Below are 25,799 nucleotides of genomic sequence, written 5' to 3'. Positions count from 1 at the left end.
GATTTTGATAATGTCCCCACAAAACATGTACCTATAAAAACTTCAGGCAACTGTTAAGTAAAATTACATGTGTTTTATGTTATTTTACATCCAACTTGTAAATGGGCAGTTTACATTTACATTAATGCATTTGGCTGATGCAATTTAATTTGAATTGTATTTTCCATTTCGAACCTATGACCTTGGCGTTGCTTGCACCATACTCTAACCACGGAGCCACAGGAAAGCCAGTTTATAGATTTTTTTAAAAACATACAAATTCTGTAAAATTATATTAATTTTACTGTGTGTCCCCCCCCCCCCACCTAAATATATTTTGGGGGCAAATTTTACTGACGAATACAAGGAAAACCTCCGGCGTTTGAGGATGTCCTCTAAAAACTAAACAAAATTATGAAATGTTTTTTTTTCAAAAGATTTTAAACTCTTTAAAAAGTTAAGGGTTAGAGTGTAATTATGTATCGAACAAAAAGCTGTTTTCTTATAGTAGACTTCAAGGTGGAGAAACGCTTAACTCGAGATTTTTCACTTTATCTGCGGAATAAGGGCTCGTCTTGCGGCATCAGCTACTGGTATGACAGAATTTTGGGCTTTCTCGGTTGTCGTTGTTAAGTGTTAAATCCCCATTACCTGATTCGGCTCCTCCTGACCGCAGATTAACGTTCAAGTCACTGCTTTTTCAGTCAATACTAGCATTTTCCCCCTTTGAGAACAACAACTTTTGCTACACAATAAAAACGCTGTGGGGTTTCATGGTTTGATTAATTTGAACCATAAAAAACGCAAAATAGGCATTTTACGTTTGTGAAAGTGAATTTCTTTGTAGAAAATCCCTTCCTGCCTTCCATCTTCACTTCACGCGCATCATTAAAACACTTGAAGAAAAAAACTACTTGTTCTCCCGGATCCGTGTAAATGCAGAACGCTTTGACAACACTGTTGTGTGTACATGAAACTTTTCAAAAATGCTGACTTTTCAATTTTTCATCTTGTAAATGTTGCCTCAATAATCATAAAGATACATTCACATCTCTCATATTAAATATCAAACTTCAACATGCTAAATAATGTAACAGGAGGAATAAGCAGCCCACACATAAACCTACATGACTTCTGCAGAAAATGAAAGCACTTGTGGTAGAAACTGCCTTATAGCTATTTATTGTATTATGCAATTTGTTTATTGAACTGTGAAAAGGTCACGTTTACAATGGTGTGCATGTCATCATCTATATGCCCATACTACCTACGAACAATGTTGAAAGGGTGGCGTTTATTAAGACGTCCCAAAATGACCCCATAAAAACTTTTAATGTGACTTTCAGTTTCATATTATTTTGTGTGATCCCAGCGACAAACAAGATATTACAATGGAAAGGATGTTTTAGACAGAGTTTTGTTTACATGTGGTTTATCTTTTATTTTCATGTGGAATATGCAAAGTAACTGTTTAGACCGATCTGCAGTCAATGTATGGCCAGAGCATGACTGGCGTGTTATTTAAAGACAACACAACGTCATCAATGGGATTCCCTTATAGTTTCATATTTTTTAACCATAGATTTGCTTAATAGGATGAGGTTATAATCCCACTATTTCAGCACAGTTAAATTGCCCAAAGGGACATTTCCCACGCCTCATGGATGACAAGGGGAAGCAGTCAAGAATATGGAAAGAGGTCTGAGGTTTCACTTGGCTCGTAGGGTGGGCATCCTCTGTGTTTGGGGTATAAAGTATAATAGAAATACGCTCTAGCCAATAGTCACGACTGCCTACACTGAAATGCATGCTCATTGCCCTTTACAACACGGTACCAAAATCAACGCAACCAATCCATTGGCTAAGGCTGTTATAGCTTTCAAAAGCTTCGTTAAGGGCCTCTTCCCAAGTTACAGTCAACTCAACTACGAAGACTGTCCTACTGCAGCTGGACCACAGAACCGTGTCCTGCCGCAGGTTGGTCACTCCAATTTCCAAGGGGAATGTAAGTAGACCTGAATCTGGGGATAAGGGCTTGGCCTGCGTTTTCTGCCCCTCCCGAATAAAAGGTTTCCTTTTTATCTAGTTAGCCTAGGCATGTGGAGGATGGCATTTGCTGCCACTCTCTTGGTCTCTACTGCCCACGTTACCGTGAGTCTGTGAATATGAGATGGTGGAAACTACAACACAGGGAATCCATCCACAGGAGCCTGTGCCACACGGAAATGTTTAGGAAACACGCTGGTGGAATACGTTATTATCTTCCATAGTGGAGCCCAAAATCAATAATCAAAAAAGAGTTGCGTTTAATAAACAATACTGTGCTTTTGAAATAGATTATTGATCTGTCAATGTTATATTTTTCCAATACTTTGCCCATTGGTTATTGTTTGATACATTTATGATATATGTATACGTGAAACTATGTTTAACATCATCAATTGTTTATGTTTGTAGGATGGTGAAGGACATAACATATAATGTAACTCGCCAGCAATAAAGACTTCACTAAAAAGTCAAGCTGTCAGGGAAAATCTGTTTACTGTTTGGCTGTTTATTCTGACAATCACTGGTTCAGTTATATAAATTTGTGACGTGATCCACCAACATCTAAACTATCCCAAGCATATTTACATGATTCATGTTACGTGCGGCTCAATTGAACAGTTGTAGTTTTCACTGGCAAATTCATTCTCTCTATTGGCCCGAGGCATCATAGAATTGATACTTTCACTCACTTGATATGTTAATAGACTGAACTACCTGAGAAACGTGGGATAAAAACTTCTAATCCCATCATTATATAGATGTTGTCATATGTAGCCTAAATTACATACTATCAAATTTTAAATGGATCATAATACATCACACAAAACTTTAATTCTTAGAAGTTTTCTTTATGAATGAAGCTCATAAAGAGAATTCACAATTTCTCAGTTTTTTTCTCACACACACCATATGCAAAACACTCGCTACTGGCTTGCAAAGCATGCGGTATCATTTTATTAGTTTTAGTCTGTGGGAGTGGTATTGGTGCAACTTGTGGTTACTCTTGACCAGTGACATCAGGTTGTAAAAAAGGGAAATCCTCAATGCTGTTTATATACAGCAAAGCATTTCACATTAGCCTTAAAGGGATAGTTCACCCAAAAATAATAATGATATTATCATTTCAGGAATGTACTAGAACTAACTGTTTTATAATTGAATATAATGTAATGTATTATTTTATAATGTAATGTATACAATTATTTATAAGATATGGCAATGACCTCAAAGAGTGTCACACATAGAGGGAATCCCCTTACTCAGATGGATCTTTTACACGTTTTTTGCATTAAACTGTAAAGGCCATCAGAGGGAAATCAACTCTTGTTTTACATATTCTGCCCTAGAAAACAAAAATTATCAACTCTTCTTTTACTTTGCATTTATCAGATCTGTCAGTGTTTTCGCTGGCTAGTTCGGCCTCCTTTTCTTGCTTTCATAAAGTTACTTCAAAGGAGCTGAGGGATTTTCTCAATGAGATGAAGACAACTCTTCTCGAGATGTAATTCCCACAAAGATTATTAAGGCTTCTTTCTCTGAAATTGGCACTGCCATTCAGGTATTGCTAAATTCATCTCTTGCTGCTGGGCTAGTCCCTCCATGTTTGTTCAACCTTTGCTTAAGAAACAGGGCTTGGATGAAGTTTGCCTAAATTATCGGCCTTGTCTCTAAGCTTTCATTTTCATCAAAACTTTTATAAAAAGTTTTATACTCACAATTTATCTCATTCGTGAATGAAGCTATGTTAACAGAACCATTTCAGCACATCACAGTATTGAATCTGAACTGCTTACAGTGTTGAATAACATTCTACTTGCAGTCGACGGTGGCAAAAATACTGTCCTGTTGCTTCTTGATCTCACAGTTGATCATAATGTTCTTCTTTGGCGGTTAAGACCTTTGATTGGTATCAAGGGTACTGCTTTAAAATGGTTCAGTTCATATCTTAGAGACTGGAATTTTTCTATTGAGTTTTCTTCTGCTGTTGCTCCTATTATTTCTGATGTACCTCGAGGATCTTAGGTCCACTTTTTAATTTGTATATGTGAGATTCCGGCTGCACATTGTATTTGATTTGTATTCAGCACTTTGGTCACCTCTGCTGAAATCAGTGTGCTATATAAATACATTTGACTTACTTACTTAACCTCACATATAGACATATAGAGTCAACAATAGACTCTAAAGCAGAGTAAACATTCACGCGTTATTTTACCTCAACACATCAAGTATTTATGGCCTATTTATGAGTCCTGTCCAAGTAACTTTCTTAGACTTCATTCACATTTATTATAAGTATTGTAATGCTACACATTTATTGTTAGGTATAGGCTTGTTCTGACCACTAGAGGCCCCCCTTGGGGTCTCTGTGTTTACATCAGTGCTTTCACCTGTGCCTTGTTACCTTTTTTGTATTTAAGCTGCTCTTTGCCTCAGTTTGTTGTTCGGTGTTTGACATGCAATGACCTGCAGGTCAATCTGTTTGGAGTTACCGTTTGGAAATTAGAGAGTTACTTTTTGAACTGTGAACGCCTTGGATCACGGGCTGGGTTGAACATTTGAAAATGTATATAAACTTTTTGGAACTGTGAACTTTTGTAAAACATTTGTTTAAAATAAAGACTAATAATTTTTCACCTGAATCTATGCTCTGGACGTCTGCATTTTGGATCCACACCTTACTTGACTGTGTGCTCACTCACTATAGCTTTCCAAACCTTTTCCTGACATTTATGTCTGGGTAAATTGATTCAGAGGAGACCTTACTCCTCAAAATATAGCAAAACATTAAGAGATTGGTAATATAGTTTCAACACCTCGATATTGATACTTCTGCATTTATTTATTGTTGTATTGTTTAGTGTAATTACAGGTGGATACTGTATTACAATGTGTTCACAATAAACTGATGTTGTATTGTTTATATGTAACAAAAAATACTTTGATGAGGTGAATTACAATGTCATACAGGTACATTTCAAGTGTAAGTTATGTTAAATGTTTCTAACATAGGTCATCAAAATGATAATAAAACATTACACAGCACATAAGGAAACAGTCTAATGATACAAATATAGTAACCGCAGGCGACAATGGGTCATCAAATTGGGTAGACCTGTAGCTCTGGAATATTCTCGTGTCATACAGGTGTGATCTGGATGGAATTTCCTCTCTGCCACTTCATTTACATTTTATGGTAAGAATATCCCACTGAGAGGGAATTCCATCAATGGCATTGCTTTGTTTGCACATGCCCTTGCCATGGACTGACTGCAGGTCATTCAGTTATAAACAGTACTTTGCATATTCAACATAAAAATAAACTTTAAACCACACATCAAGAAAACTCCATGACTCTTTCTCTTTTCTTTCTATAACATCCTTTCCATTGGAGTAACCTACAGTTTCTTGTTTTTTGCTTGTGAAAAAGATTATCATACAGATTTATTGCACGTATAGTATGTTTTTTTTTACTTTTGGTGTTGTGACTGCAGTGTCTGTACGTGGTCAACAAAGATAAAAACAGCAAAGCATCTCAGAAAGACAGAAAACTAACACTAATATTAAAGCATCTGTGGTCATTTGTGGGATGATTATTACATAAATGTCACCCTTTCTCTGTTCATCAGTGATGTGGACAGTTTCTACCACAAGGGCATTCACATTCTGGAGAAGTCATGTAAATTGATGTGTGGGCTGCAAAGGCTATTTATCCTTTAATCTGCTATTTAACACGGTGGATACATTTATTTTTCTATGAGAGATCTGAATGTATTTTGTGAATAAGAGGAGGTGTACACTGTAAAAAATTATATGCTTTTTATAAATGTACCATTTTATAAATTATAATTTTATGGGGCGGTTTCCCTTGACAAGGATTATTTTAAATCAGGACTAGGTTTTAGATCAATTAGATCTATAGATCCTTAATACAAAAACATTACTGTTTGCATATTGAGACAAAACAATTGCTCTGACATATTTAAGGGTATGTCAATGCAAGTTTTTTTGATCGAGGCACAGTTAATGTTTATTTATAACTTAAAAATCAAAGGCAGCTTTTCAGTTGAATCATTTTACAATTCATCTTTAATTAAGCACCATCTCACTCTTTTCCCTTTTGGTGTAATCCTTATGTATGTATAAAATACATCACAAAACATAACTTTAATATTATTGTAATATTAACATAAAATCAAAATTTGAGCATGTATTCAGCATTCAGTAATGACTGATATTACACACTTGTGAATTTGTGTCTTTTGCTAAATTTACATTCAAGGTTTGTATGGATGTATATATTTTTTTCTGTAAAACTTTTTTAAATTTGTATTTAATCACTTTATTCCCTTTTATCTGATGTTTGACCACGAGTAACCACAGTTTTTACATTACCAGTACCACACCCACGGGCTAAAACTAATCGTATGATACCACAAGCTCTCCAAGCCAGTATCTATCATTAGTGCTTTGCATATGGTGCAAAAAAAGCGAAAGAAAATAGCAACTTATTATCTAACTATATAAGGTTCCTATATAGTTGCTATATTAACTATATTAAACGTGTTCCCATACGGTATGTGATGACAATTTTGCCCCTTGGTCAACTTTATTATAACATTTTGCCCCATGAAAAGGGGGGACTTTTATATCCAAGTGCGGGGAAAGTCCTGTCTAATTAATTAAAAAAATACTTATATTCATACATTTTTATGATTAAACAAGAAAAAGAAAAAGATCGTCGTAACAACCTTTTAGACCAGAACAGATTAATATTTCTTCTTCAAACGAGGCAGAGCTCTGTTCCTTGTTTTCCTGTGACGTAATTTCCGGTTCCTTTCTCCTTCCTTTCCGCGTCGGCCATTTCTGTTAAGCGGTAAGAATAGCCTGAGCTCTAGTTTATAAGCGTATTTTTGTCATTTAGAGGCAGATATCAGCATTTTCTTCAAATAATACACTCAATAAAGTGCTTTGCATTATGTACGTCGCATATTTTATGATAAAATCCTCTTTCTATTGTTTTATTGTTAATAAATTCGACCGCTGCGCTTGTGTTGCTACACACATGTGGAAGCAAATCGCTCATCGTGTTCTTTCAATGCACCTATCAAAACCTTAAATTGAGTGAATCTCGCTCTGTATTTGAGCTATATGACTTAAATCTAACTAGAAGTTAATGACTTTGGTACTGTGATGATCAACTTTGTGCTTAAATATATATTTTTCATTGTTTAATGCACAGACTGGGCTTATTCACGCTGATAAAAAAACAAGATGCAGAACGACGCTGGTGAATTCGTGGACATGTACGTCCCCCGTAAATGGTGAGTTAGCTTTTGTTTACCATGCTTAAATGTAATATGTTGAATATTCTTTATTGGACATATATGTGTACTCTCTTCCACTTTGTGCATTTGTGTACTGTAACGATTACTATTAGTTGATTAGTAGACACTAGGGCCGGGCGATGTTTTAAAAAAAAAGATCGATAATCGACTTAAAAATCATCTCGATATCCAATAATATCGGGTGTGTTTGACCGCATGCAACGTTGCGCAGACGATCAATCTGAGGATACCGACCGGGGGATTCGTTCCGGACACGACAAGTACCAAACACGCACGCGTGCACACACAGAGGCGCACAAATCGGTGTTGCAGTGACGTCTTTCAACAGGTAAAGCGCGTAGATAAACCATAAAGCTTTTATGCAGTAGAAAGTAGTTGCAGGTGTCCTGAAATGTCATCCTACCCGTCAGATTATCCAATGGGGGCATGTGCCCCCAATGTTACATCATATTTTTGCGCTATAAAATCATTCTACCTGTTTTTATGATTTTCGGTGTTAAATCATTCTACATATCATTTAATACCTATAGTACAATTTGATTGGGTGTTGAGCTGTAGAAAAAAGCAGCTCTATCAAACTGACCAAACAAAAAACGGTTTCCAAAATTCTGTCACTGTTACTGACCGTCTGGGCATAGGAACATTAACGTTCACGCTAAAGCCTACATCTCGTGATAATGTTATAACGCGTATTTCCCATTATTATCATTTATCGTCTGGTATCTGTCTGTTGTAATCGACACCAGGATATTTGTGAGACATCGGAGATATACTATAACATCGTCACATCGCTCAGCCCTAGTAGACACTGTTTTTCCGTAGTGTTGTTTATTGCTGTGTTATGCCTAATAAACAATGTCAATACAAATATTCTGCCATATATTTATACATATATAATGTGTTATGCCTGTTTTAAATGAATGATAACCTATGTAACACCGGCTTTCAGTACAGTCATTCTAAGCAATCTTTTATTTTCAGCTCTGCTAGCAACAGAATCATTGGTGCCAAGGATCATGCCTCCATCCAGATCAACATTGCTGAGGTTTGACATCAGGCCTTACAAGAAGTTAACTGATATAAAGCTATAAATTACCCAACAATATCTAGAGAGCATCCACCCTCATAGAATGTTTATTTGTAATAAAATGTACCCTAAAAACTTGAATGAATATTATAAGTATAACATGCCTTTTATTCCTTGCTTTAGGTGGATCGGGCAACCGGCAGGTTCAATGGCCAGTTCAAAACCTATGCCATCTGTGGTGCCATCCGTAGAATGGTATGTCCAGTTTTATATTTAAAGAACCCATGAAGTCCCTCAAGTTTTGTCTTTGGGCATTATAATATCTTTGGGCAATTTTCTTTAAAACAATGACTCAATTTGCAATTAGAAGACTAAAAACTTGCTCACTTCAGCAAGCATAAAAATGTACAATTTTGATGACATTGTGCACTTGGCCTCACATCAAATTTCTTGTCCAATCAAATGCTCTGAAGCGTCTTGAACCTTATAAAAGACTATAAAACTATTTAAAAAACAAACAATAGGATGGAGAACAATTGATACTGTGTAAATATGTTTCTATTGCACAAAACTTATCCAACCATTTTAGAATCTACACAATGTTATATCAAGGTCTTATGGTGTAATTAAATTATGCAAATGCTGAAACAGCCTTGACAATAGATACCTCAAAAGCACGCACATCAACTTAGTCTTCGACCAAAACAAAGCGCACACAAAAAAGAAAAGCCTGCACACCAGAGTAAAAAAAAAAATAGACTTTCACAAAAAGTGTAATGTTTCGAGCACGCATGCTCTTCATCATACTATCTGATGATGAGCCCGTGTGCTGGAAATGTTACATGAGTGTGCAGATTTTTAATGTTTTTTGATAAGCTTTAAAATACAATTCTGAATTGTATAATCTATAACAGAAAATCTATATGTATTTTTTTAAATGCCATGTTGGCTGTTTGTGACACTTGGTACATAGTTGAAACCTATTTTGAAATGGACAAAAGCCTCTTAATCTGTCCCGCGTTGTCTTCCAAATTTCAGGCACTTCAGAGGCTTCAGAATGTAAAAGCACATTGAATTACTGTTGGTTTTGGTCTATAAACGTTCATATACTTTGTTATTTCCAGGGTGAAGCTGATGATTCTCTTCTGAGGCTTGCAAAGGAAGACAGCATTGTAGCAAAGTAAGTCTTGTCTGTGGATGTTTCCTCTGTCTTCCCAATATGTTTCTGTCAAATTTAAACCTTATAGTTAACACATCATAAAATGATTTGCAGCAGCTTTTCTTTTTATATCTTAACCAGCCTTAGTGCAGTGCTTAAGCAGTTGCGTTTTATTTAGTTCTATTAAAATGACCATACTCTATGTACTTGTGAAGCTATTAGTATTAAGGCTGTTGAGGTTTTTTAATGGAAATCCATGAAATCTTTTTAGCTGTTCTGCTCACAGAATTATTATTGTTGACTCTGTCTATTGATTTGTTTTGTGTAGTGTGGCACTAATTTATTGCGTTTTCTCTTTACAGGAACATCTAAATGTAATGATGGGCTCCTGCAGTTTCTTTGTAAAATAAAAAGTGAAATGGAACTCCTGTGTTGAACTGATTCTTTAAAGTGTTTTAACAAGATTAAGCACAAGAGATAATATAGATTTTTTTAAAATGGAGATTATTTTAAAGAAGATAGTCAATAGCATTGCAAGTTTATAGAAATGGTAGCTGGCATGCGGAGATGGCGTATTAGCCGAACATAATGTATTAACCTCTTACCTGGCACAGTCCTTTGTGAGGCTACACATGAAAAAGCGCTGTTGGCACTAAAAGTGCCCATGAATTCTTTGGAATACAGACATAAGTTTGGTCTCGTTTAAAAGGAGAGATAATTTTTTTATCACTAAAAAAACTAATTAAACGTGTTTTTGTTTATTGTAATTTACTCTGAAATGTTTGTTATTTTACAAAAAATTACAGATCAGCCCCAAAATTTCATTTTCAAAGTCCCAATGGTCACCAAGTGTTGTAGCAAGTTCGGTCTTAAACCAAATTTGGAGACGAGTTTTTTTAGCTGGTCTCACCAAAATCCACTAGGGCCATTGGTTTTAACACCTAATTAGAAAGTTGATCACATGCTTTTTTCACTTTATTTTACTTTTTCAATTAACAGACACAATGAGTCAATACAAAAGAACAGGAACATGTAAACAAAACAAGAAATTTGTAGGAGACTATATTTTTGATGTACACCCATTCAATGAAGCACTTATCGTTTATGAATGAATTACACTTCCTACATACTTTATTTCATTAAAGATTGATGAAATGTGTAATATAGCACAAAAAAAACATCGTTTTATTAATTTTCTTTGGCATGATGATAAAAAGTCTCAATCGCATCAAGATAGGGCGTAAATGCTTGTTAGTTTACCCTTAGTAGTACATACGGCTTGTAGGGATTTGCGTTGTTGACGCTAATGACGGTCCTCCGTCCGGTAGAGGTCACCGTGCACCATTTTTATGGCTTTCATTGGGCGGCTGTAATAGATTTGTACGTCGAACATAAGTTCTTCCTGTAGGGGGCGTACGGCGGCTCACCAAGCAGCATTAAAAGTATTTGTGTAGACATTTGCATAGTAGTGTGCGTTCAAGTACTTTCCCAAACAAATGGAAATCAGAAGAAGAAATAAAGAAAACTTGAAAATGTATTACGAAGTCGCAAACGAACGTTATTGGTCGAACCCGACGTGCGCTGAAAGAAGTAATAAAAAACACGGAGACGTGTACCGCATTGCTCAAGCCCCGCCCATTGTAGGAGGTCTGCGTCCTTCCAATTGCCTTTCTTCACATTTATTTATTTTTTGTTTCAGCGATTGTATGGCCGTCTCTCTGCAGACACACTGAGGATTTTTGATCCAAGCGTGGGATAATGCGTAACATCACACTGCATGCACGGCTCGTTGGATTCATCGTTGTTTTAGCCTGACATTGCTTTTCCTCTTTAATTCTGTGAAACGTTTCCACCTTTAATCGACCTCAGACAAGCTAACGCAGCCGAGAGACTCGGGGAGACCTGCTGTCTGACAGCTCTCTATTGAAATATTTTTTCCCGGTGTGAGGTTTCTTTTAATTCAAAACCTATTTGGGTATTCCGTCCAACAATTTTGCGCATATAGCAGAACGCATTTGCATTAAAATCAAGCTGCTGTTAATACTAATACTTGTAAATCCTTTGTTAAACACTTTTCAGATAACACGTCCTTGTAAAACTAAATCGGAACCTTTTTTACTTGACTAAAACCCAACAGAAGCGCATTTATCACTGGGTGTAAATGTAATAAGTTACACCTTAAGTCTTGTTTTGTAGACAACGCGTGTATGGGAGTGTGTAACTATCACACACGGAAGTGAATTGAGTTAAGTTACACACGTTAGGCCAGTTTTCTCCGTGCTTGCAACTTCAGGCTAACTTTGCTGTTAGGAAATTGCATTCGTATTAAAATGATTCCCGATAAAGCACCAGGCGAGGATGTGTTGCATGCATCAGGGGACTTGAAGAAAGGAGCGCATGTCCCTAGCTTCGAGAAATACAAAGAGCTCTACGTCAAATCCATTGAGTCTCCCGAGGGTAAGTGTCATCCTTTTATGCAATATTTGAATGGCATGTTATGTTGGAAACGCGTTTAGTGCATTTGTCTGTCTTAAAACGTAGTACCCTAGATAGGCAACAGTTTTACGTTTCAATAACGCTCTGTTTTTGCGGTGTGTCACTGTTATGGGTAAATGTTATCATTGCATTCAGTTATTGTTGGATCTAGCCATCAAATATAAGTTTGTTTGCCTGCACATTAATGTACCTTAACTTCACTATCGATGATTCAGTCTAATAAAAAGCACAAATGTGAAACTTTGTCTTCTGTCTGTATCCAGAGTTCTGGGGAGATTTTGCCAAGGACTTCTTCTGGAAGACAAAATACACTGGAAAGTTCCTAGACTACAACTTTGATGTGACCAAGGGTGCCATATACGTGAAGTGCATGGAAGGTGCCTTGACCAACATTTGCTACAATGTTTTGGACCGCAACGTCCACGATAGGAAGCTGGGGGACAAAGTGGCTTTTTACTGGTTAGTACTAACAAACTTGTGGTTCGGATGTAAATGGAAGTCAAGCACGTGACAATAAGAATGTGTTCTTTTACTACAAAGCTATGCCCACGCTGTATTCTAGTTAGGATGTGAAAGTTTGTCCACAAACCTGCATGCTTTTGACCCATTTATTTTTTTGTGTTGATAAAGAATTGCTGGGTGGTTATTACATTTATGTGACAAATGGAAAGACCTGCTGACCAGCAGAAGTGCCATCTGAGCATAATAAATGGGATAAATTTAGATTCTCAAGCTATTTTAGTCAGTCATAGAACCTTGACCAGGCCCTGTTCATATCATGCATCCGGACCTCTTGCCCCTTCATGGGATAAATCACTTCATGCCTCTAACGGTATGCTTGATGCTACCCATAGGTCATGAGATCAGATTTTTTTCTTTTATTGGCAGTCATGGTTTATTAGCATTTAGGTTCACAAAAATAGCCTCTATGCACGGTACATGCAACAGATGTACGTGAATGTCGCTTGTTCTCTGCTTTCACAATACCGGTTTAGCAATTTTGAAGTTTTGAATCATTTCGTGTCAGATGTTTCAACACAAGTTTGAGGCGTTGCAGGCTAGACTTTTCCTTTTTGCATCAGTATGCAGCTCTGTTTTAAGTTTCTGAGGAGGCCCAGTCCGTCAGCTGAGTCTCAAAGGAGTTAAGGGTAAAGAAAGAAGTTACAGTTTAACCTATAGAGGACGTTTTAGGACAAATTTCACATACAAAGATCTTTAAAGGTCTTTGAATCAGTTTTTTAAAGATTAATGTGTAATGAATGTGCAAGTGCTGCTCATGTACATGTTGTCATTAAATTAAAACAGAGACACCAAAAAATAAGACACAATGAAATTACATTATTATATAAGTTTTCAGTTATTGTCATATCGATACATTTACAATGATAAATTATGTTTAAAAATATCGCTGCTGTCCTGAAATCTTGTATCTCCATATTTTGTGATTTTTACTTTTTGCCATAAATCATAATTATTAGTCACCCTTTATTTTTAACACTGGGTTTTTCGAAAATGTAAGAGACAATGACATTCTTCTAAATCCTGAACATATCACTAGCTGTGACAGACTTTGAGAATATGTCCAATATTTCATTGAATCTGATAATTATGTGTTTTAATGTGTATCATTCTGTGATTTCTTGTACTCCCGATTTTTATGTTGTATTAATCACTAATGAACGTAATGTCATGTTTTTGACAGGGAGGGGAATGAACCTGGTGATGAGAAGACTGTGACCTACAGAGAACTGCTTCAACGGGTCTGCAAGTTTGCCAACGTTCTCAAGTCACAAGGTAAAACATAATGACAAGAAAAAAATGTTGTTTAACTGGTCTTTGTATCATAATACAAAAAGATTCTCTCTCTCTCTCTCGTTCTCTCTCTCTCTCTCTCTCTCTCTCTCTCTCGTTCTCTCTCTCTCGTTCTCTCTCTATCTCTATCTCTGACTGTGCAGGTGTAAAGAAAGGTGACCGTGTATCTATTTATATGCCCATGGTAGTGGAGCTGGTGGAAGCCATGTTGGCCTGTGCTCGAATTGGAGCGGTACACTCCATTGTGGTCAGTTGCTTGTCGTCTTTTTTATTTCTAAAAGCTTTTCAAATGGGTTAATGAATTAAATAAACTAAGTGATAAGATCTTAGAGAATTCTGACATGACTTTAAGCACAATATAGCACATCCTCATAAACTTTATAGACTTTTTGTAATTGACTAGTCAATACATCATGAACTAACACCGTGTCCACACTGACAGGACATTCTTGAAGAATTTGTGGTCTTATTAAAGGTCTTCTGAAGCGAATCGATGCGTTTGTTTAAGAGAATTATCCATATTGACAGCGCTATTAACGTTGATGTCTAGCTTCCTTTCTCCTGGCAAATGATGCTGATGAAAGCTCTCGTGTAGAGGAAGGCAGCAACCCAAGTTTGTAACCGGAACTTACAAACACCGGGCCCTGTCAAAAACATGACATTACGTTTTGCTGGAAAAACAAGCCTCCTGTTCATGTGCAGCAAGGAAGATAGACTATAACGTTAATAACGCTCTCAAGATGGATATACCTCTTAAACAAACGCATCGATTCGCGTCAGATGACCTTTGTTAAGACCAAGGAGCCGTGGGAGCTCCCACTTTTGGGAGCTTCAAAAAAATCGACTCCCATTCTACCGCTTGGAAACAAATGATACGTGGTATTATAACTCAGACCTCATTATTCTTCAAGAAGAAACCCATATTCAGTCAGGATGCCTTGAGGGAGAGTAAAAATTGGGGAAATTTTGATTTGGTGTGGAAATATATAACCTTACTAGATAGTATTCGATTTTACCGTTTCAGCTGGTTGATCAGCACTTTACCAAAAGTAGATACAAAAGAAATGTCACAATAACGTCACACTTGTTTTGTCTTCACATTCCAGTTTGCCGGTTTTTCCTCCGAGTCACTGTGTGAGAGGATCATGGACTCTCGCTGCTCTCTTCTGATTACAGCAGGTGAGGAAAGTGTAACTGAAACATCAGACGTGCAGCTAATCCCAAAGTTAATCTGCTAAATTTCCGTCTACTGAAAAAGAGCTTTGCATTTCACATTGATCACAAGTCTCTGGATTAGAAATGACGTTAATCGTATTACTATCAAAAGCTATTTAAACTGTGATCCATAATTCATACGATTACAAATATTTTGTTAGCGGGGCCTTCGAGTTTTCTTTCATGCTGTCAGTCTTTTGTATTACTGATGGATGACTTATCTTATTCATTAGACTAATATCAATACCAAGTTTACTTCCTTCACTTTTCAGATTTGTCTTGGAATGTTATTATTTCTATGAATGCAGTTACGATTTTCTTCTTCCTCAACAGATGGTTTTTACCGCGGTGATAAGCTGATCAATCTAAAGCTCATAGCAGATGAGGCTCTAGAGAAATGCAGGGACAAGTATGAAAAACCCTTTCACATTTCACTTTTCTCTAATTTGTGATACTGATTCAATTTTACACACAAACAAGACCCAAACACTCCCGTTTTAGCGTATCCAAATGAACAAACATCCCTGTCATATCATTTTTTGGTAAACTCTCCCTTTAAATAGGTTGAGTCTTGAAGTGTGTGGGGATTAAAATAATATGAAGTGGCCACTGTGGCTTTGTGTTGGGCATACCTTTATCAGACTATCATCTGAGATGAAATACAGCATCAGACTAACCTTTTAATGTGTTCCCATCATCAGGTCTTTCCCAGTGGAGAAATGTATAATGCTAAAACACCTCACAAAGGAGGATGAAAGCACGGTCCATGGGTCACTGTCCCCCCCGGCGAAGCGTGCTTGTTCTGACCTGCAGGTAAATGTATCCTCCGCATTACAACCTGCTTCTGTTTACCAGCATTCAGAATCTTAAAGGGTCACGCTGGTATTTTTTCATCTCAACTTGTTTCTAATTATTTTATTCGGTCCACTATATGGGGGAGAGATGAGGAAATGGGACTGACACATACAGGCTCGGTTTCTTAGTGTTTCTGACACATACAGTAATTACTAGGCCTTGTTCATATTAATGTTTTTGTTTCAAGTGCGCAGAACGTTTTGAAAACAAATTTTGAAATGCCGTTTTCACATTGTAGTGTGGACTATGGAAAAGAGGGCTTTGGAAAACTGTGACTCATGGTGTTTTCATGGTGCATTCATGTTTTTATAGTGGAATGTAGGGACATTTTCACTTGCTTTGGAATTTCATAGTCTGTGTTACCAACAGCAAAAATTTGACATCATTATCCGAGTCTGTATAAAGAAATTCAGTGCATTTCCTCTACATTGCCATAGCGTTTCAAAGAGGCGAAAAATAAATAAACGCCTTTTAATGCTAACTAATATTTTTACATTAGCTGTATAAACTGGTCTTTCTGAAAAAGTTATGTGTAAGGGAATAAATATTATGTTAAGTAAATCAATATAGAAAAGCGTGAGTTAGTGGGAAACATGTTTGGATTAGAAAATACCTCACTGTCTCTAATCCTTTGTTTTGGTTCCTTGGATGTTAAAGGAATAGTTTAATAAAAAATTAACCTTTGGTCATTATCTGTATATTTCATCATGTTATATTGGTCACACATGCTGCTATGTTTGTCCATAGAAAATTAATATTGACCGCATGTGTCAAAGGTTTTAAAAGAATACTGTGTGTAAAACGTCGCGAAGTCAAGTACGATATTTATTAATGGATAGTTGACAGATTAATATGCAAATGTTTAAAGAACAAGCCATGGAGATAAATCTCTGTAATGCTATTTTATATGATAAATATAGATATTAATAATATGAAACAATGTACTATTAACGGTTTGTTTTCTAAATATGTCACACATGTCCCATTTATTCTACCCAAATATATTTTCATTTACATTATTCAAATTAATTTTAAATATATTTTAAAATAGCGGTTTCATAAGACATAAGGATTAGTTTTTGCTAAACTATTCCTAATGACTCCTGAGCATCTCTGTTGAGTTAAAATCCTGCTTTGTCCTTTGTGTTACAGTATCTCCTGTTTATTTAACAAGAGTTTGTTTTACTGTCACTGTAAATCCATAAAGGTCTGTCAGCAACTTCCAGAACTTTTGTGCTTAAGACCTTTGAAACATTTCGATGTGTTATATCATTCATTATATGGCATTCGTTAATCCAAGTTGGCCTATTTTACACCATTAATATCACACTTAGACAAAGGTCGTTGGCTTCTTTCCCCATTACTGTGGGTCCTTGTCCTACTGTATGCGTGTGTTTTCCTCTCTTTTGGTGTGAGTAATCTCTCCATTAACCCCTTTTTAGCAGGAAAAACAGAATGAAAGAGTAAGAAGGGTCCGTCCTCCCCCACAGGTATTTGTTATATCCTTTGTGCGTGCCTTGTTTTAAGAACTGCTGTCATATTAACGCTGGTTTGTCTGCTCATGGGCGGCTCTTTTGCCCTCAGCGATGGACTTTGTCTTCACTTTCTCACAGCACAGGGTGTGTGTGTTTGTGTGTTTTATGTGTTTGCAAAAGCAGTTTGCTATTTACATCAGACTTGGCATCAGTTTTACATTTAAGTTTCGTATGTTGTTAAAGGCGTATATGGGTTATTGACAATGAAAGCTGTATGGGCTGAAGCTTTCAGTCGAGGGAAACAACAAAATGGCCTACAAAAATATGTGAACCCCGCACCAGTCTATAAGGGATGCACTGACAGCGATGCTCACTTATTGTCATTAACTTAAAATAAACTTCAATAATTAAAAAAACGATCAAAACAATAACCATATTTTAAATGAGCAGAGTTAAAACATTGATCGATTTATACATACTCGTTTACATTTGTTGTGGCCCAAATATTAAAGTGATAATAACGATATTAAAGAAACAAAATAGAAATACAATAAAAAATAGATTTATCGTTTTTTTAAATCTCAAAAACTTTCTCAAACTGCTTATCCAATTGTTTTCTTTCATATTTCCACAAGCACTGAACATTCATCAACTTGAATTGTATTGCTACTACTATCCACTAGATGTCACTTTTCTTTTTACAATGGGTGGATGTTACAACAGGGAGCATATAGTTTGTTTATTGCTTAATTAACATGGTGGTCTCAGCAGGCGAAAAAAACTCTATTTACAGCTAATTTTGTGACTTTATTTTGTTATACTGTCCATCTGTGCACCTATTATTACAGACTTCTAAAAACAATTTTACATTATACAATGTTGCTAAACTTCAGTTTATGAAATAAATAAAACAGTAAATACTCAATGGTTTAAATGAAAAAGCAAAGGTTTATAATAATACATTTTCACATGGTTTGTATTAAAGCACATTAAAAACACTATATAAACAAACATATAAACAACATTTAAAACTTGAACCACCACAGAGGGTCTTTAAAACGTTAACAGGGAGGACATTAATAAGTATGTTTTCACAAGCATTCACCTTTGAAAGTGCAAAACCTATATAATGTTTGAATGAATGCTTTTTGTAAACTGATTTTGTTTTGATCGCCAATTCTGATCTGAAATAGCACAGAAAACTGGTTATTTGATGGTTATTAGTGCACGATTTCATCACAATACACGAAAAGTAACTAGTAAGCTCTTTTAGTGACCTAACTCTTAGGCTCTTTTCTATTAGCAGTTGAATGTATTGAAATCTCTTTGGCTGTCTTATAGATTTGACTGCTCTCTCTGTGCAGCCGAAACACTATCTGGCTTTTAGTTCCATGTAAATACTCATGTCACTTGAATGAGACTCAAGTGATCATGTAGAATTCCCTCAACTGCATGTCCAAGTAGATCTTTTGACTTTGTCTGTTCCTCTGTTTCTCTTTTTGTGTGTTACGTGCCATTAACTAAATCTGATCGTTTCACTTTTCTTTTTTTATTTATGCGTTTAAGCCGAAGCCGATTCGGTTCTGTACTGAAGATGCTTCGGTTAGCTTGAATAGAATGAGAAGTCAAGTCAGTCTGCGAAAGTGAATGAAGGTTAAAGACAAATAATTGTAAAAATGATTTGTAAAAGCCATCTGGAAATCATTCTCATGTATTACAAACACATTAAGACTTGTTCTGTTCATAACATCTCAGACTGATTTGATAGCTTCACTTTCCCTAAACATTTAGATTTTTCTCAGATATTGTTGAAGTTTTACACCAGCGATATTGAACACTCATTACGAGGGCAGAGTTAATTATGCGTTCTCTCTGTGCTTGGTGCAGGTGCCATGGAATCCTGAGGTAGATATGTGTTGGCACTCTTTGGTTTGTGGCGTGTCGGAGGAGTGTGAACCGGTCTGGTGTGATTCAGAAGATCCACTCTTCATCCTCTACACCAGTGGATCTACTGGAAAACCCAAGGTAGATCCCAGAGTATGTTTGTCTTATATCTGCTTGTGTGTTCTTTACATCTCTTATTTTATACATCTTTATCTCCGCTCCATCAGGGTGTGTTGCACACAGTGAGTGGCTACATGCTGTACACTGCGGCCACCTTTAAAATGGTGTTTGATTATCATCCTGATGATGTGTACTGGTGCACTGCAGACATTGGCTGGATCACCGGTCACTCATACATCACGTATGGCCCGTTGGCCAATGGCGCAACAAGCGTGCTGGTGAGAGTCCGTCTTTGATAAGTTGGCATGTACTTTCTTTGTACCATGAGTTTACTTTTGACATAACGAAATGAACCCAAAAGAAGACATTTTTGTGGAACCCAAAAGAAGACATTTTGAGAAATCTGTCTCAGTGGTTATGCAATTGAAGTCAATGGGGGGGGCAATGTTATTTGTTTACCTATCATTCGTCAGAATATTATCTTTTGTGTTCTGCAGCAAAAAGGAAGTTATACAGGTTTGAAATTTTGAGTGCAGCTGTAATGCGTCAGAGGAGAACTGGCCCTCCTGTCTGAGTCTGGTTTCTCTTAAAGACTTTTCCTTATTAATTCATCATTGGAGTTTTGGTTCCTCACCACTGTGCTGTGTTGGCTTGGTTACCGAGAGATTGCTTATATTAGCTTTGCTTAGGTGTATTATATTCTACCTCTTTCTGTGTTTTTCTTTTTTCCTGTAAAGCTGCTATGAAACAATGCAAAATCATAAAACGCCTACTGAAATACATTTTCATTGTTGGGTGTAAAATTGCACAAAAATATCTAACTAACAAATCTGAACTGTTTTACAGTTTGAGGGTCTGCCCACATACCCGGATGTGAGCCGAATGTGGGAAATTGTTGATAAATATCACGTGTCCAAGTTCTACACAGCACCCACTGCCATCCGGCTCCTTATGAAGTTTGGCAGTGAGCCTGTACAGAAGTGAGTCTGATGTTCAAGAATCTGTACAAGATTGAATTCTCAACAGAGAGAATGGATAATGTTTATCATATTTATACTATGTTGTGTGATTCTGTCATGCTTGCCTACCAAGTCTGCTCGCAATGCACCAGTTTAGAAGCCAATTATTACTTTATTGCGTATAATGCAACCAAACAGTCCTTGGTCACCATTAACTACCACAGTAGGAAATGTTGCTTTATAAATTTCTTTGTTCCGCTGAACACAAAAGAAGATATCATCCACTATATATATATTAATATATTATATATTAATGTGTTTTTGTCTTCTCAGGTATAAGCGTGACTCTTTGAAAATTTTGGGTACTGTAGGAGAGCCCATAAACCCAGAAGCCTGGCAGTGGTACTACAATGTGGTTGGAGAAAAGAGATGTCCTGTGGTGGACACCTTCTGGCAGACTGAAACGGTATGAGCTCCACAGTGTTGCACGGTGTACCGGTACTACAGTAGCATCGCGATGCTAAAGCTTCAAAGTTCCTGTGATGCCACTCTGTTTTTTAAACCGTAGTGCTGTAGCTAATATTGCATATGCGCATCAACGTTCATTTGAAAACTTTCATCTGTCTTTCTGCGGTGTTTGTCTCCTAAATCTATTTGTGTTTTGAACGACTCGGATGAGATAATGATTCAGTGAGTCATTCATCAAGATACTTAATTCGTTCTTGAATGAATCGGCTGTTTTGATTCACTGACACACTAAGAATTCCACCACCTACATTTTCCTTTATAAGCATTGCTATACATGCAATTTGTAACACATTGATTGACTTCCGAGTCAAAAAAATCTTTAGTAGTTACTACAGTAAACATTGCTAAAATTAGACACAAGTGTTTTTAAATCTTACCATAGTAAATCTTTACTTCCAACCCTTATCTAATACAGTTGCTTTTCATTTTCAAGTGAATTAAAATGTCATCTTTATTTATAGTATTTTTTATTAGGATTTTAACATTTTACAAAAATGAAAGTAGAAAAATAAAGAAAAGACATAGTATAAGACACAAATCAACTAATGGTGACATAATTGTAGTGAAATAAAATTTGAGTTTTCAGGAAAGTCTGTTTTAACACGCAAATGACTCATAATTGACTAATTGAATATATATATGAACGTTTCAAGAATGATGCCCTCAAGTTGTTTCAAATCTGTATACACATCTTTGATTCATTTGTATTATTGGGTGAACTGTCCCTTTAAATGAACCTAATGCAGTCCAGAGCAGCAGTAACATCCATGTTGCTTTAAGGCTGTTCGTATCGTTCACAGGGTGGACATGTGATGACCCCTCTACCTGCTGCCACTCCCATGAAGCCTGGATCTGCTGTAAGTCATTTCTGACTCTCTGGTTTTTAAAATAGTTGCATATCGCCAATTACCCAGGGGTTTTTCTTTAGTGGCATATACTGTATAATCTGTCCCTGAAGAAATTGAGACATTCTAGTTTGCTCAGGCTGTTCCAGTTACACCCTGTGTCTGTTAAATCATGTTCTTCTTTTTTTTTTTTTCTGTAGACGTTTCCATTTTTTGGAGTCGTGCCTGCCATTCTGAATGAGTCGGGGGAGGAACTTGATGGACCAAGCGAGGGTTATCTAGTAAAGATTGCTGTCTTTTTCCATTTTGGATTGGAATTTTTTATAAAATGTGTTTTCTTGTTTTTTGTTGTTCTATATTCAATATACAATATGTTTAAGGGACATTAGATGCCTAATACTTTGTTATATCATGTTTTTTTATATTGTTATAAGTTACCATACAGTATGTATTTATGGGGAAAGTTTAAAACCATTGTTTTTTTGTCTTCCACAGGTGTTTAAACAGCCTTGGCCAGGTGTGATGAGAACCGTGTATGGGAACCACCAGAGGTTTGAGACCACCTACTTCAAGAAATTCCCTGGGTATTACGTGACCGGAGACGGTGCGTTTTGCTACGACTGCTTTGTGTTTGTGCATGAATGTAAATTATTTGATTAAAAAGGTAAAGTGGGTTGTGCTTTAGTTCAGTGCATTGTGTTTGCTCAGGTTGTCGTCGAGATAAAGACGGCTACTACTGGATCACAGGGAGAATAGACGACATGCTGAATGTATCTGGTGAGTGGACTGCTCAAGGAGAGTATTGCTTATTTGTAACCCCACAATTGCCAATAAAACATTTGTTTCGTGATTTGTCCAGTGTGTGGAAAGAGAATGGTGAAATAATTTAGATTCAATTGTGCCAAAGTTTAAATGTCAGCAGTTGGTTCCCAAATCAAGATGATGAGAAGTTGAGGATGAAATTCAAGCCACATGTTCCGCCATTTTCACTTTATTGATGTGACTAAATGCACCAAAGCAGTGCATTTTCCGGTACAGGCAATGCATATTGATCAAACATTTCACAGTTGAAAAGTACAGTAAATGCACTATAATAGAGCAAGCATTTGGTTGACGTTGGGTGGATCTGTCTCTTTAAGGGCACTTGTTAAGCACCGCAGAGGTGGAGTCGGCGCTGGTGGAGCATGAAGCTGTGGCAGAAGCGGCAGTGGTGGGGAGGCCACACCTGGTTAAGGGTGAGAGTCTCTACTGCTTTGTCACACTCAACGACGGAATCAGTTACAACCAAAAACTAGAGGCGGAGCTTAAAAAGCAAGGTATGTGTGCTTAAAGCTATACTTCAAAACATTTTGTTACAGTCCCGCCGCATTTGATCATTTGATCATCTTTAGGCATTAAATTAGCATATGTACGTTTTTCCCTGTGATGATCTCTTTCTGCCTTATAATGACTTGAATGTAACTCTACTGCACCCTTCCTTTATTTAGTATATGCGTACTGAGGTACTGAGGCATTTGTCTAAACTGCAGTTTTATGGAGAAAATACTCCATAATGCTTTTACATTGTGAATATGCATTGGTTTTTTCTTAAAGCATATTAAAAACACTGCATAGATATTAAACAATATTAAAAACTAGATTTTCACCAGAAGTGAAGTTAGTGTTTTTGAACAGTTCTGCAAAACGCATAAAAAAAGGAAACGATGGTAACCATTGGTTCCCGTGGACTTCTATTGTATGGACACAACCAATGCAAGTCAATGGTGACCACCGGTTTCCAACATGTTTCAAAATATCTTCTTTTGTGTTCTGCAGAAGAATGATAGTCATGCAGGTTTGACATGACCCGAGGGGCATGTAAATAATGACAGAATTTCAATTTTGAAGATTAACTTTCCCTTTCAGAAATAGCGATAGGAGAAAAAAGTTACATATTACAGCTTTTAAAAAAAATATTAATATAGAAAAGCTATATTTTGTTATGTATAAATGACAGTAAATTCAGTCTTTTGGTCATGAACAATGATAAATGGCTTGCAAAACCTTTTCCTTTCACTTTTTTTAACAGTGAGAGTGAAAATCGGGGCAATAGCTACGCCCGACTTCATACAGAATGCACCCGGGCTTCCGAAAACCAGATCAGGTAGTAACAGTGCAAAGTTTGACATTTATCATACTCAAGTGTTAATATTTATGATGCTCAAAAGCATACTTTCTATTACTTAAAGGTAAGATCATGCGCCGCGTCCTGCGGAAGATAGCATGTAATGAGCGGGATTTAGGTGACGTGTCGACGCTAGCAGACAGCTCTGTCATTGATCAACTGTTTGAGAACCGCTGCTGTACAGGTGTGTGACCACCAGGGAGAGCTAACTCAACACAACTGTCTGGCCCCACGGTATATAATCTGCAAGAGGACACGTCTGAGCTAGATTGTAGAATAAAGCTAGAGGGCAGACACAACACTAAAGGCTTATTCAGAGATGTATAAATCCTGCTGCAATTTGCCGGCTTTTAGAAATCTCAATGAAGGTTTGGGAGTGATAATGGTTTAAAAGGATTTTTACTGGACCCACTTGTATATTAGAAATCGTTGTTTTGCCCCAGAAGTTTATTTTTGTTATTTGTCCATGTAGATTTTTTATGTACGTGTGATTGTTTTTCTTACCACCGTTACGCGATTGTGTGGTCTCAGATTCATAATAACACATACAGTAGTGGTTGACACCTATGCATTGTTGTTCTTTTGTTGCACAAATAGCTTCTTTTGTAACAAATTGCTTTGCAAGTCGCTTTGGATAAAAGCGTCTGCTAATGACTAAATGTAAACGTAAATGTCATCTGGGTTTCAATGTTATCTGTTGTCCCTGTTTCTCTACCGGTGTCATTTCCTTTATGTTTTAAGATTTAGTTACCTCTTCTTGTCTGGTATTCAGATAGAATTACATGAATACATTATTTTCCTATCAATTATCAATGTGCCAACATAAAAAAATGATCTGCTTTGTACTGATTTTTTTAGAAAGCAATTTCTATCAAAGCTGAAGCATGCATTACCAGAATAACATGGAATGAGGCAGGATTATACTTTATTTCTGCAACGGATGCTAACAAATTTGCTTGAGATCCGTCTGATAATAAATTCCTCCATTGAGCTTTATTTACCTCTAATGAACAAACACTGTGTATGTGAATTCGAAAACACGTTATCTAGTCTGGTTGAGTTTTATTAAAAACCCATGTATACTAATGCAGACATTAGCTAAATATTTAAGGAGAGGAAAGATCAAGCTCCAGCTTTTACCTGTTTTGAATCTAGAGGTTTTCTGTATTTCAGATACAGCTGGTGCTGTTTATTCGGCACACTTTCATTCAGCTGGGCATTAATTTTGTCATTTTTTTAGGGCGATTCATAGATCTTTATGTGGATTGGCAGTTGCAAGTCTTCTAAAAACACTGATAAATACTGTCTGGATGAGCCACTAAACCGTTAAACTTCATTTAATGTAAATTCTTTGAATTATGTCTTTTTTCTTGTAATCAATTTATGTGAGCAGAGCAATGTCTGGTATACTAAATTAAAAAGCGAGGAAATTTTGAAAGTGTCTTCTTGTGTCTTGCATGTGTTTAATATTCATGAATATAAAAGAAACCGTTTGATCATATGAACTCGCCTGTCCTGAAGATACCATCCTGCAAGTTGTCTCACATAATGTGCTTTCTACAAAATCTGCCACCGTGTCCCCGCTGTTGGTTTCCCAGTCTCCACAAGATGGCAGTGATTCCTAAGTCTTCTCTTCCAGCAGGACAAAGGGCCAGACTCTAGAGAGAAAGACTGATCCTAGCCCTGCTAAGGATCCAGATCGGGGTTAATGTTATTTTCCATTACACAGAATAAAACCTTTTTTGGCTGCATGAATGTCCAGTTAATTTACCCAGAAGATCATGTTTGGTGCTCTTTTTCTGGGAGTAAATCCCATTGGCCATCTGTTATTCCAGCAGTGTGAAACTGATTGAATAATTCATGCCACATTGCTTGGTGTAGTCT

The 25,799-nt window shown here is 36.6% G+C and overlaps 2 protein-coding genes across 3 annotated transcripts; both read left to right on the top strand.

The window, feature by feature from the left end:
* The first annotated feature begins 6,850 nt into the window (after window positions 1-6,850).
* Window positions 6,851-9,986, top strand: rps21 (ribosomal protein S21). Its single transcript, XM_079477377.1, has 6 exons — window positions 6,851-6,904; window positions 7,271-7,352; window positions 8,358-8,421; window positions 8,587-8,658; window positions 9,528-9,583; window positions 9,925-9,986. Exons 2-6 carry the CDS (start codon window positions 7,303-7,305, stop codon window positions 9,932-9,934), a joined length of 252 nt encoding a protein of 83 aa, XP_079333503.1. The 5' UTR covers window positions 6,851-6,904; window positions 7,271-7,302; the 3' UTR covers window positions 9,935-9,986.
* Window positions 9,987-11,237: 1,251 nt separating this feature from the next.
* Window positions 11,238-25,353, top strand: acss2 (acyl-CoA synthetase short chain family member 2). Of its 2 annotated transcripts, XM_079478326.1 has the most exons (19): window positions 11,238-12,019; window positions 12,322-12,517; window positions 13,761-13,852; window positions 14,014-14,117; window positions 14,977-15,049; window positions 15,419-15,494; window positions 15,787-15,898; window positions 17,383-17,430; window positions 19,303-19,440; window positions 19,527-19,697; window positions 20,266-20,399; window positions 20,712-20,844; window positions 21,707-21,763; window positions 21,952-22,032; window positions 22,247-22,355; window positions 22,460-22,528; window positions 22,891-23,067; window positions 23,820-23,894; window positions 23,980-25,353. In XM_079478326.1, the coding sequence occupies exons 1-19, from the start codon at window positions 11,893-11,895 to the stop codon at window positions 24,105-24,107; spliced, it is 2,100 nt and encodes a 699-aa protein (XP_079334452.1). In that variant the 5' UTR covers window positions 11,238-11,892; the 3' UTR covers window positions 24,108-25,353. The 2 variants fall into 2 exon arrangements, with proteins under 2 accessions (XP_079334452.1, XP_079334453.1); XM_079478327.1 differs by lacking the exon at window positions 17,383-17,430.
* Window positions 25,354-25,799: the final 446 nt, after the last annotated feature.

Source organism: Barbatula barbatula, assembly GCF_947034865.1.
Source record: "Barbatula barbatula genome assembly, chromosome: 17".
NCBI classification, from domain to species: Eukaryota; Metazoa; Chordata; class Actinopteri; order Cypriniformes; family Nemacheilidae; genus Barbatula; species Barbatula barbatula.
This window is presented reverse-complemented; position numbering and strand designations above follow the sequence as displayed.

What these genes read in the sequence shown, in the direction of transcription:
- acss2 (XM_079478326.1), top strand. Translation starts at nt 11,893, where the DNA reads ATGATTCCCGATAAAGCACCAGGCGAGGATGTGTTGCATGCATCAGGG. An exon ending in GTGCTTGTTCTGACCTGCAG is followed by an intron (nt 15,899 to 17,382) that starts GTAAATGTATCC and finishes ACCCCTTTTTAG; the next exon opens with CAGGAAAAACAGAATGAAAG. An exon ending in ATGGCGCAACAAGCGTGCTG is followed by an intron (nt 19,698 to 20,265) that starts GTGAGAGTCCGT and finishes ACTGTTTTACAG; the next exon opens with TTTGAGGGTCTGCCCACATA.
- rps21 (XM_079477377.1), top strand. Translation starts at nt 7,303, where the DNA reads ATGCAGAACGACGCTGGTGAATTCGTGGACATGTACGTCCCCCGTAAA. An exon ending in TCCAGATCAACATTGCTGAG is followed by an intron (nt 8,422 to 8,586) that starts GTTTGACATCAG and finishes TCCTTGCTTTAG; the next exon opens with GTGGATCGGGCAACCGGCAG. An exon ending in GTGGTGCCATCCGTAGAATG is followed by an intron (nt 8,659 to 9,527) that starts GTATGTCCAGTT and finishes TGTTATTTCCAG; the next exon opens with GGTGAAGCTGATGATTCTCT.